General features: G+C 38.7%; 1 protein-coding gene across 1 annotated transcript in view; it reads right to left on the bottom strand.

The window, feature by feature from the left end:
• The window catches only part of LOC126187433 (dnaJ homolog subfamily C member 22), a 51,070-nt gene extending 37,579 nt beyond the window's left edge, over positions 1-13,491 (bottom strand). The window contains exons 1-2 of the mRNA XM_049928507.1: positions 13,140-13,491; positions 12,374-12,521 (exon numbers count right to left, since the gene is read on the bottom strand). Of these exons, the coding sequence (XP_049784464.1) occupies positions 12,374-12,521; positions 13,140-13,379 (388 nt within the window). The 5' untranslated portion in view covers positions 13,380-13,491. The remainder of the gene's footprint in view (positions 1-12,373; positions 12,522-13,139) is intronic.
• Positions 13,492-13,800: the final 309 nt, after the last annotated feature.

The raw sequence follows: 13,800 nt of genomic DNA, 5'->3' as shown, positions 1-13,800 counted from the left end.
AGGCAGACAGTGTTTGTTGGTAATGAGGATCACCCTGTGGCTAAACATGCCTTGGTGCACGACCAGCACATCTTGGCGCAGTGTTACACCGTCCGGGTTATCTGGATACTTCCTACTAACACCAACCTATCCGAACTCCGGAGATGGGAACTTGCTCTTCAATATATCCTCTCTTCCCGTTATCCACCAGGCCTCAATCTCCGCTAATTTCAAGTTGCCGCCACTCATACCCCACATGTCATTCAACAACATCTTTGCCTCTGCACTTCTGCCTCGACTGACATCTCTGCCCAAACTCTTTGTCTTTAAATATGTCTGCTTGTGTCTGTATATGTGTGGATGGATATGTGTGTGTGTGTGCGAGTGTGTACCCGTCCTTTTTTCCCCCTAAGGTAAGTCTTTCCGCTCCTGGGACTGGAATGACTCCTTACCCTCTCCCTTAAAACCCACATCCTTTCGTCTTTCCCTCTCCTTCCCTCTTTCCTGATGAGGCAACAGTTTGTTGCGAAAGCTTGAATTTTGTGTGTATGTTTGTGTTCGTTTGTGTGTCTGTCGACCTGCCAGCACTTTCATTTGGTAAGTCACATCATCTTTGTTTCTAGATATAAAATAATGAAATAAGTTTACAGCCTAATTATTTCTTCGTAAAAGTGTACCTACAGTGTTCCACAGTTTTTCCAATGCATGTTGCTGTTGGTAAGGGTTCACATAATGAATGACGCAACTGAATATGACAAATCATGAGTCACATGTGGGTTTGCAGCAATTCAAACTGTGCTATGTCCCAACCATGGAAATCTTCACAAATTTGAGAAAAATAATGATCTATTTGTGACAACCAGAATTACAAGATTGGGTGATTTTCACTGCCTACCACATACTGCCACCTGACTGGTTACAAACACCAATAACAAATTGCCATTAGAATCACACAACAGAAGAGCCATGGTGTATTGTAAGTGCACTTTAGCCTATTTTTTCACCTAGCCTAACTCTTTCTCATCAACATCTACATCTATATTCTGCTAACCACTGTGAGTTGTATAGTAGAGCATACATCCTGTTGTACCAGTTATTAGTGTTTCTTCCTGCTCCATTAATATACGGAATGCAAGAAGAATGATTGTCTGAATGCCACTGCGCGTGCAGTAATTATTTTAATCTTATCCTCACGATCCCTGTGCTAGTGATGTCTAGGGGGTTGTAGTATACCCCTACGGTAATCATTTAACGCCAGTCCTTGGAACTTCATTAATAGACTTTCTCGGGATAGTTTACGTCTCTCTTCAAAGAGTCTGCCATTTCAGTTCCTTCAGTATCTCTGTGACACTCTCCCATGGATTAAACAAACCTGTGACCATTCGTGCTGCCCCTCTCTGTACACGTTCAATATCCCCTGATAGTCCTATCTGGTACCGGTCCCACACACTTGAGTGATATTCTAGGATGGGTCACACAATTGATTCATAAGCAATCTCTTTTGCAGACTGACTGCAGTTCCCCAGTACTCTACCAATAAACTGAAGTCTACCGCCTGCTTTACCCATGACTGAACCTACGTGATCAATCCATTTCACATTCCTACAAAGTGTTACACCCAGGTACATGTACGAATTGCCCTAGTGCACTGTCTACAATAACCTGCGTTGTAATATATAGCTTTTGGTAAAGCGAGTGTTATTGAACATCTAGATATACAACAAAAGATCTAAACAGTGAAATGATTTATTATTAGCTTGTTTGTTTAGAATTGTAAACTGTCTCTAAGTTAAGTTGGTTATTGTTTGTGCTTATACAATGGGAAGGATAGTTACTGCAGTCGCCAAAGTACAACAACAATGGCAATTTTGCTGTGCACTGTCATATCCGCTTACTTGGCAGTTTTTCTGTGCTATGATAATACAGCTCTAAGAAGTGGTGCGCGCAACTGAGTAAAGGAGCCTCTAAGAAAATGGTGCTAACATCACAGAGGACTTATGACAATCATTGCATTCTATCTGTCAGATTGTTACAAAACTGTTATCAGTACTGTCAGGCTGTGTTTATGGAACATCCTATTGAATGCATGAACATTCATCGTAAATGTGATGGTCCGTTACACATCAATTGTAGCAGAAGACACAATTTAACTTTTGTCAGAGGAAATATACATTCTAGTAAACACAAGAAAGTCAGAATTTATAAAAGCTTCAAGATTCCAGCACAAGAATGGCTGCAGCAGTGAAGAAGTACACGTTAAGAAAAGCTATTTGATTGTCTGAGTAGTATTTCAAGAAGCAGCAGTTCACAACTTGAGAGCAACTAATTTCACAATCTGAACCGTCTGCAGCTCTTGGTCTAGTGGCTTGTGTTGCTGCTTCTGGATCACAGGGTCCCAGGTTCAATTCCCAGATGGGTTGGGGATTTTCTCGGGGACTGGATGTTGTCCTCCTCCTCCTCCTCCTCCTCCTCCTCCTCATCATCATCATCATCCATGACAGTGGCTCAACTGGACTGAGTAAAAAAATGGACTGGGTAAAAATTGTGACTTTGAATGGGCACTGATGACCGCACAGTTGAGCACCCAACAAACCAATCATCAGCATCACAATCTGAACCTATACACAGCATTTCAGACATAAGAACACTTCAAATCCAGAAACTGAAGAACACAAAAATACAGCACTTGCAACTGTCTTTTCAAAATAGAGTAGTAACAGACGAAAACCCAAATTGGAGCAAATAGCTGCAATGTGCAAGAAGGCATCAGCATTTTTCTGCGCCCTAACAAAATATAAAAAGCTCTTCCTTCTTGACTTGAAAAAAAGACACTTGCAGAAATGCTTATACTGCCAGTAATTGATTACAGTTATGTTATCCTGCAACGTCTTTCTCAGGAAAACTCATGGCACCTGGAATTGGTTATGAACGCCTGTGTTTGAGATATCAGCACTGTTCAAAGTTAACTACCACATGCACAGCTATCATGACCGCATGAAGACATGCACATAGGTTCCCATACACTCTGCGTCCTCTACTGTCTTATAACATATAGAGTTGCTCTTGTCTCTCCTTGACCTTAATGGTTTTGTCTGAACAACATAGTAGAAACAGTTGTTCCCATCAAAGCAAATTCCTTTCTGTCCCACTCTAACACTCAGCCATTGTCTTGAAGTTCTTTCCAGTAGCAGGAACTAGAATCCATCATCACATCAGCGAACTGAATAACATCTCTAGTTTCTTAAGACAGTTAACGACATATCTACTGAATCAACAGTAATGTCTAACTTTGTCCCTGCACATACTCGTTGCCCATTACACTCTCCTTTCTAACTAGATCTTCCCGATTTCCTAGCTCTCTTACCTGGTGCAGTCTTCTTCAATTTACTTCCCAAGAAATTGCTGTATCAGAAAATATGAATTTTCTAAACTTGTAAATACTTTTTCTATGTGCCATTATTACCATCATCATTATAGTGGTGCACGTTGGAAGATTCACGATTTCAATTTTAAGGAGATGGGTTGTCTCAAGACCTTCGCTCCACACCTCACCGCGCTTAATTGCACAGCCATTACCGAATTCTGTGCTCCAGAAGTGTCACAATGTTATTGTGTCTGGTTGGTAGCTGATAATTGCAGTGGTAAGCTGTGTCAGATGGCACTGACTCGCTCTCCTGATGGGAGAGATACCTGTTGCATCGAGTTGTTTGTGTAAATTGAGCACAAGCATAAAGAACTAGTGAGCGAGGAAGACCTATGAACACAGATCAGCAGAAACAATCGTCAATGAAATGATAGTAATAACTGTCACTCAGGAAAAATTTCTCGCTAATTCAAAGCATAAGCACCACTTAGTATCAATTTAATGGACAAATTGGTCACAGCAGGTATAGCTTCCAAACAAATTACGGACAATGCTGATATCCAGATTATCAACACTGCAAGATCTATGACCCCTACACATTCAACTATCATAGTTGTAGGCCTTTTTATCATTCTCAAAGGCCTCAATCAACAAAGTAATGCACACTGTCCGGTCACATTAATGTGACTAACTGTCAGACACCTGATAACCCTTTGCAGCACAGGCCAGTGCAAGATGTGCTGGAAAAGAGAGTCTATGAGGTTTTAGAAGGTACTGACAATGATATAGAGCCAGGCCGACTCCAGTGGCAAGCCCAGCTGCGCTGTGTTGCTCAGTTAGGACACATGTTGTGAACAGCCCAATTGACGTCATACCACAGACTCTTGATTGGGTTTAAATACGGGGAGTTTGGTGGCCAGGAAAACTCATCCTGATGCTTTTCGAACCACATACATAAACTGTGAGCTATGTGACATGTTGTGTTGTCCTGCTGGTAGATATCATGCAGTGGAAAAACAAACAGCATGGTCCCCAAGGATAGATGCATACCTGTGTTGATCCACTGTGCCTTCGAGTATGGTTAGATCACCCAGGGAATGACATGAAAACATTTCACAGACAATAATGCCCCAATGATTGTTGAAGGGTGTTCACTTTCAGACATTCATGCCCTACACGCCAATGGCCATCTGTCCAATTGAGCATAAAATGTGATTCATCTGAGAACGCAACCTGCCGCCACTCAGTGGACATCCACTTGGGGTATTGGCATGCTAATTCCAACCTTTTCTGCTGATGAAAAGCAGTCAGCATCAGTGCTTGAACCAGGTGACTGATGCAGAGGCCCATACTGAATTGTCATTAAGGAGACACTGTTGGTAGTCCTTTGGTTCATCTGAGCAACATTTGAATGTCTATTAAGCCGTACACATCTCCGCAACTGCTGTTCGTCTGTCATCTATGACAGTGGTGCACCACAGTTGCTTCGGTGCCAGTTCTGGATAGCGCCATTGTTCCATGCACAGTATGCATCAAACATGGCAGCACACGAACAGTTCACAAACATAACCATTTCAGAAATGCTTCTACTCTCAGCCCGAAGGCCAATTATCATATCCTTTACGATGTCAGATAAACTGCTCAATTACCACATTACAACAATGATTGCACAGTTTTTCCGCGTATCCCCAACACACTTCATATACCCTCCTCTGTTAAGGCTGCCACTTGCCGTGTATGAGTGGTTAATGGACACTGATGCTGAACACTTGCAGTGGTGTATTACTGATGAAACCAATGGGAGACAAAACCCTACAGCAGTTTTACTCTTCTCATGAAATTGGCCAGCCTGCTTGAGAGAATATCTTTTTTTTTTAATGCAGTCACTGGCTGTGACACTACTCTGCTGTTTACAATCCGTGTGAAGTGAAATGTATCACTACATTGAAGAAAACCCCTGAATTGTAACAGGTATATTTAAAGGTATGGAAGCAGACAAGGAAGCCATAGTGGAGTGTGGTAAATGATCCCTCATCAAAGTGTGTGGTGGTGTAAGTGGAGAGTCTCTAAACCACCTCAGATACAGACACTACATCAAATAGACATTCAAAATAGCACCAACATTGCTTCTCTGCCACCAACTGAGGATGCGGCTTGCTAGCATATTCTCTCAGTGTACCACTATGTACAACAGGGAGGAGAGGAGATCAGCGTTTAACGTCCCATCAACAATGAGGTCATTAGAGACGGAGCACAAGCTCAGATTAGGAAAAGATGGGGAAGGAAATCAGTTATGCCTTTTACCAAAGGAACCTCCCAGCAGTTGCCTGAAGTGATTTCCTTAAATCACTGAAAACCTAAGTCACAAACGCAGGATGTGGGTTTGAACAGTCATTCTCCCAAATGTGAGTCCAGTGTACCAGGTACAACAGTGGCTGGGCAGAAGTAAAAGTCTCCGGAATGGGGTAGGATGATGTTTAAGGATTGCTGGATTCCAGTCACTATACTTCAGCTGCCAGCACCCAGTGTTATTCTGACCCATATTGTACGCAAATGCAAAACAGGGTGTTGTGGCTGCTATTGTAGCTTCCGAACAACAGGCCTCTACTGCTTGATGCTCTGCATCAAATGCAATACGGTTTGTGAGAATGTCAGGCACCTCAATTCACAAAACTTAACATATCCCATACTGGAAGTAGAGAAGAAACAGGAGACTGAAATGAGGATGGTTATAAGCCAAAGGCAAGCTGTGTTTCACATTATTATTGTTATAATTTCCTGTTGTGAAATCTCATGACCTCATTATTGTAAGAAGCACTACACTTTGATTTCAACTCTAATGTATTATAACTATTTATAATTTTAGTAAGTAAATAATTATTTTCCTATTATGAGGTATGAACTGAAATTAACCTATTTTTAGCACTAACATCTATGTAATTTGTTTAAAGTAATTATATTAACAATATAAAGATTATTATTATTATTATTATTATTACCAAATGCCAAATAAAGAAATATTATTATGTGTTTACATAAGTTATTTGAACACCTTGTAACTGAAGGTGTGACTGAAGCTTTCATATTGCTCTTTAAATGAACATCATAGCATACTAAGGGATGTGAAGTTCGGTTTGGGGGTGGCACGCAAAATTATGCTAACTTCAACATGTGCTACATGCCGTATGGTTGGTCTGATGAAAATGGTCACTATACCTAGTTTGTGGGAAATTTTATCCTCTTTATTTTCATAATCAACTCTGCCAAAAACTGAATCATTTCAGAGTTACAAACAAAAAAAAGGCCCATTTTTTGTTTTTCTTCTGTTTCTGATCCATTTCCAGGCCAAAATTTTGGGGAGACTTTGAAAATTTGGATTCAGCATAGTTGAAAAAATAAAGGAAACTTATCAAAAAATTTCTACAAATTTTTCCTTCTGATATCACCATTTGACTGGACTAATAAGGCTGCTGCCTCTCTTCAGGAACTGTATATCTGGCCTCTCTACAGATAATTCTCTGATGTTCTTGTACTTATGGCACTGCTATCGGTATTGTCGAAACATGGAAGTCAACCCACAGCTGCAAAGTTTACAATTTGAAGGCAGGAGGGTATGTTAATCCATCCATTTAATATTCCAGTGATTTTAAAAGGATAGCTGAAAAACTATGTTTGTCGATATAAACATAACTCGGGTAACAGATGTGAACCATTTATAGGCCAGTTCTGCTAACAATTCAGGTGTTATGCAACTTCAACGAGCAAAAATAACCTGTTAGCACCAATGGGCATAGAATTGGTGAAATACTCCGCAATTCCTTTGGTTCTTGTGGGACAATTATTTAAAATGAAGTCGACACATAGCTACACTAATTAAGAATCTGAGTTCATCATATTCAGCTTATTAAGCACCTCTGATTGTCTTGATCCAATGACAATGGTGATGGCATATTAAGTACGTCTGAACTCCATTCATGGAATGATCCTCTGGGGTAGTGTACATAAAGTTAATCAAGTGTTCGTTCAGAAGACTTGAGTAAAAAAAATACCATGTGAAGTAGATTATTCTACATCATGAAAAAGCCTTTTTGACATCTTCAGAATCCTTACACTCAGTTGCATATTTTCTCCTTGATTGTTTTTGTTGCTGGCAACAAAAATCAGCTTCAGCTGAACTATGGTGTACACTAGCCATCTAACAAAAGCAAGAAACTGGGAATCTCAAACAGTTCAAACAAAATTAAAAACATACCAATTAGCCACTCATTCAACAAATTATCTATGTATCTATAATTAAGGAATACAAAATTCTGGAGCTATGTGGCAGGTAGTAGGGTTTGTTGTAAAGCTCCACAACACACAATGAGTCATAAACAGAGCTTTATGCACCGTCTTTTTTTTTAAGCCACATTTTTATACAGAAGGTGGCACTGGCCAATACTAGAAGAAAATTTTAAAGCTAAAAGTGCACTTATGGTGATCATGGGAAGTCAACATGACAAACTATGAGTCAGATGTAGACAGCAATGAGATTTCCTACGATTTGTAAATGAAGTTAGCTGGTACTTTGCTCAATTAGGTTAGAATTTACTCATTTGAATTTTTGGTAACATCAAAATAAAACATCAGTTATTGCAATGACAACCATATACCACAAGCTACAATACTCATCAATCTACTATGGCTATCTTTAATTTTCATGTTGAGATTCAATGGCTTTGTCATCTCATAAGCAAATTACAACATTCCAATCTAACCTAGGCCTCAGGCTTTATTACAGGTCGGTTTGTTGGCTCATATGGAATTTGCCAGCCATCTGAAGGAATACGGAAACGGTAACCAATATTAAAAGTTCAGTAAAAGTAATTCTCGCTTTCTCCATACCAAAAATAGGTAATTTCCAAGAATCTGTGCACACTGAAGTAGCTGACCCATTTTGATACATATCAAATAGTTGCCTCCAGAGATGTTGACAAGACACGCAACAAAAGATGAACATATCCAAAACAGAAAGATACTATATGGTATTGAATATCAAGGCATAAATCAAGAACCAGTCACTAAGTGGGTGTAACAGTTTTATTTAATTAGTGGAAGTGGAAGGAGAAAGCTACAATTCCTATTTCCTGCTAATGTATCATGATATACATATATGTGGTTATGCAGGAACTTAAGTGTACAGGTTGAATTACTGCGACTGAAACCATCAGTAATTACATTTATGTGTTCCTTGTAAACATTTGTCGCGATGTCTGATAAACATCTAAGCATGTTGCCACCTTCTACCAGTAACTCTCCCACTGAATTTCCATTAATGAAATAGAACTGCTAAACCCATGTAATGACTGGTTCTTGATGTACAGTGTGATGTTCAGCAACAAGACATCTAGGCATGTTGCATATTTGTATAAGACAAATACAATAGAGCTTGTACATACGTAGTATTTCCCACTTTGAGACTTGACAGAGTCAAACGTTCGAAATATATCTCTCGCAGTGGGTCTGCAACTTTGATGCGCACCTATTCTTAGAAATTACCCAAAAATAAATGTAATCAATTCACGACTAGAGGCTAAATAAATTATTAAATTCAGTGACAGTCATTGGCTTCCGTACACTATCACCTAACTGACTACAACCAATGCCTATGGACTGCCAACATCAGCATGGAATGTGACACTTTGGCAAAAAATTCCTATAACTGCATGCCCGGACACCAATACCTGTTGCATCTGGCCATTCTACTTGTGATGAGAAATTTGTAGTGGGTAGCCACCTTACTATTGCACTACAATGTGTGATGAAATACCAGTGCTATTGGAGACGATTACTCTTGCAAGAAGACAATGACTGGTTTATGCATGACAGGAGCACCACCAATTTTATACAGTTCATGTAACGTCACCTCACTGAAATTTTTCATAAGTGATGGATTAGTTGAAGGTGTCTAATGGCCTCTCTGTTCAACGTACCTTAATCCAGGGATATCTGACTATGGGGACATTTCAAGGCATTTGTGTACATCCTGACACACTGACAATGGTTATTGTGCAGACACTGCATACTCATGTTGCAGATGCATGCGTCACACTCTGTATATGGTTGCATGTATTTGAATTAGTACATGATTTGCTGCAAGGGAGGGCTGCAGGATGAGTCAGGAAGCATATTAACCACAAGTAGCACTGCCGACAGTGTCTACCTTAATGTAACAGACGGGGAAGGACAGGATGTACAGGCCCTTATCTCAATAAAGTACTGGTTTCCACACACATCGTTATAGGAATTTTTCTTCTAGTTTTGATCACTACTATCTTCTGTATGAGTATGTGAAACTGTTTTTAATAGCCTGTATTTATACATGTAATATGCCACTTCCTTTAAGAATGCCAACAATCATGAAAAAATTACATTACAATAGGAGATAATTAGTTTAACAGAAGAGCCAGAAACTTTTTTGAAAGTAGAGCCTACCTACTTTCTTTGTAATTTATTTGATAATAGCTGACATAGATATGAATAGCCTTAAGCAGTGTAGTGGTAATTTATTGCTAATGCAAATAAATGCCAGCTTTACTAATTGCTGTGTCTTTTGAAAATGTATACCTCATTCTGCTCACATTTATGAAGGCTCTCCTTGATGGAATCTATGAAACTTGACAGATGAATAACTGAACAAACTAATGCTCCAGTCTCCAAAAAGAGGAGTTACCACATTTCAACCCAACCATGTAGCCTACATCACCAATGCAGATTACCCAAATAATTCACCCGTTTTTTTTTTTTTTTTTTCATAATTATGCAACTTCAATTTCATAATAGCAAAAAGTATTGTTGGCAATCTATCACACTAAAGACAGTCATAAATCAACAGAAACACGATGCGAGCATATACTAACCAAATACAATAAAAACCATGAGCAGTTAACACAAAGACCAACAAATAAATTTTGAATTCCTAGTACTCAGAATGTTTAGACAGTTTCTTCTTCAGAAGACAGAAGCAGGCAGCACATAAGGAGTTGCTCCAAGCACTAAACTAAAAACCTTAGAGAAGAAATGTATTATAAAATGAATGAACTCTTAGAGTAAAAAGGCGTCCTTGTGAGTAAAAATATCAGAAAAAAATTTTTTTTACTTGCGTCATGAAGACAGAATTGTGTACTTATAACAAATTATAGTGATAAAATGTCAAGTTATTTCTACTACAGGTCAAAATGTGTACTACCGTTCATTCTACACTATTAAGTATTCATTTGACTTATGTGATGAAGATAAAAATTTTGTATTTTAATTTAAATCATAATGACAAAATGTAAATTTCATTATTTGTGGCACAGGGATAAAAGTGTGCACTTCCATTCATTCTGCTACTTTAAGCATTCAATCGAACTTTTACCAGTAGAATGTGGGCTGTAATATTGCCCACAATCAATCATTTATAGAAAATAGGTATTTGTACGATACATAAAATGCTCACATAGTTTTGTATTATTTCACTATACAAGACTGCATATAGGACACTGGTGCGACTTATTCTTGAGCACTGCTTGAATTTTTCGGGTCCGTACCAGGTCAGATTGAAGGAAGACGTCGAAGCAATTCAGAGGCGAGCTGCTAGATTTCTTACCGGTAGGTTTGAACAAAACATGTTATGGAGATGCTTCGGGAATTCGAATGAGAATCCCTGTATGGAAGGTGACATTCTTTTCGTGAAACACTATTGAGAAAATTTAGGGAACTGGCATTTGAAGCTGACTGCCGAATGATTCTACTGCCGCCATCATACATTGCGCATAAGGACCATGAAGATAAGATACAAGAAATTAGTGCTCGTTTGGAGGCATACCGACAGTCATTTTTCCCCTTGCTCTAAACACGAGTGAATAGGAAAGGAAATGACAAGTAGTGGTACAGGGTACCCTCCAATACGCACTGTACGGTGGCTTACTGAGTATTTGTGTGGATGTAGATATTACTAGTACAACTTGTGTACATATGTAATCAACAGGACCAAACACAAAAAAATCAAAATGAAATCTTGCTGCAACAGTCACGACTCAACATCACAGGAGGAAAAGTGACTGTGACTGCTAAGACTGAACTTCCAAACCTGTAGTATTCCAGAATTCAAATCTTGAATTTGGTATCTTAATCTTGTTTAGCTTTGGTGTCTTACAATTTATGCCTCAGAACAAATGTTTACTAGCATCCTCTAGTTATGTGTTACTGTAGTTTTTATCCCTATCAGTATCTTTCTCCTAACAGAGAAACAACTTCTTAAATTCAGTAGTTTTGATACTTGACATGTGACAGCTAGATATATGACAAAAACTTCTCTGCTATCAATGGATGTCAGTTGTGCTCCCACTGATTGTCTTTTTATTCATTAAGTAGGTGTCCTTCTCTGAACCATCAGTGTCCTGTAAATTACTTAAGTTATAACTTTGAGTTTTTTGAGTGCATCTTTCACAAGGCCTCTCAGACTAACTGTTTATGACCCTAATGCTGTGCTCCAGACCCTCTCCTCCTTTGCAGCTACTCAGTATCTCAGTAACTTGTGTGGACATGTAACTCCCTAACTTATGAATAATGTGTGTTTCTATTAGTCTTGCTTTTGCCCTTAGCTCATACAGAGGTAAATCCAGAAAACGTGAAATGGACTGCTTTATTGTTGAGTTTGGTTTAGAAAAAGTTCATGTAATATTTCCATTAATATCCAGACAGTTGGACTCAGAAATCCAGTGATTAAATACTTCATGCAGAGCAGGCCATTAGACTGAAATGATACCCTGTATCCAAATAAATTAAATGTCCGTAGCATATGGTCATCATACAATTCTGTATTTAAAAGGAACATTATTCACAAATGTTTCACTTATCAATGAAACACAAGTTCCATCATTATGTTTGTTATTTGTTAGAGCACATTTATTTCTTTGAGACAGAAAGATAAAATGTTTATAGCACACTTCATTTTGGAACACTCATTAAATGATGCTCAGGTAGGTATTTTAAATTATTTCTCACCTAAGGCACATGCAAGAGGCACGAAGACAACCAACCAGTTCCAGTCAATACCACCAACTTCTTCTTCTGGTATGGCTAACATCAAAACAGAGGTAAATACGTAGGCCACAATTATCATTCCTGTGTACCTCGTCAGTGAGAATGGAGGCTGAAATTGGGCAAGTCATAAGTATATGGCACGAAGATTTAATTTTCAAAATGTTAGTTTCTTTCATACCCTTCCCCGTTAAGATTTTCCGATCATTGAATACAGCAACGCAGACAGACATGTCACTTGAATGTCCCAATTTATTTGATATGTTTTACTATTGATAGAGCTACAGAGATAAAAAATTAAACTATACAAAAAATTGAACTATGACATTGAGTAACTTCTGACAGCAGATGTTCTATTGTTGGGAACGTTAGGTGACAAGATTACATTGTCAGAGCACTTCTGTGCTCAAAGGCCAATGATATGTATCTAACTATTTTGCCGAAAAGATCTTATGAGCCCGGAAAAAAAAAAGGTATCGACAACCATTTGACAAGTTCGTCAACCATTGTTAATACGCTATGTCCCCACAAATCATCTGCAGCTGACAGCGCAAAAATGCATATATTAGAAGTTCCTTGTTACGCAACTGAAGGTAACAAATGTCTATTATTGTTCGTCGTTGCTATCTAGAGCATTTAACTTTATCACAATAAATGATGTAATGAAAACATCAATACATATAATGCTTAATTAGCAAGCACAGTATTTAATGTAACACTAAATACTTACTGTATTATGTTTCCTGAGTTTTTCGACGTACTTTTCAATAAACTTCTCATCTTCATTTGCATCTGCCACATATTCCGGGATAAAAAATATATCTCGCAGCCAACCACATCCAACATATCCACCGAGGGTACAACACCACAGAAAAGCCTGCAAATCTCTTCCTAAGTACAAGTGATGCAAACCGAAGACACCACCAACTAACCATAATAGATATGTTAAAAACACACTCTTCTTCGCCATTTCTTCTCTTCTCGTTGGTCGCGAAAATAAAATAGGTTACCTACTCTTACAAAAGCCACAGCATTCACAACTGTTTCGTTGACACACATTCACCCGTCGCGCTTACGGTACTCCGGCCTTACGCCACATGGCCCACGGCTGCCAACGTCTGTGGAATGAACGCAACTGTCAGGTGACTTAAATAATTTTGTTCATCGATGTAATATTTACAAGTTACAAGATAAAATCAGTTCTTACGTACATAAAATGTTTTTTTATAACGATCAATACACAATTGACTTGGAGATATGTCATAGCTGCTTTTCAAATTGTTTTCGTGATTTCATACTTGAGTGATTGGGATGTTGTGTTCCGCTTGGCTATTGTTTCTGCTGATCGAGAAGCTTGGAGCACATTTCGAAAGCTGGGTAAACTCCTCAGA

This window comes from Schistocerca cancellata, chromosome 5 (genome assembly GCF_023864275.1).
Source record: "Schistocerca cancellata isolate TAMUIC-IGC-003103 chromosome 5, iqSchCanc2.1, whole genome shotgun sequence".
In the NCBI taxonomy this organism is placed as follows: Eukaryota; Metazoa; Arthropoda; class Insecta; order Orthoptera; family Acrididae; genus Schistocerca; species Schistocerca cancellata.
The sequence above is the reverse complement of the archived record's forward strand: the minus strand, read 5'-3'. Positions and strand labels throughout refer to the sequence as shown.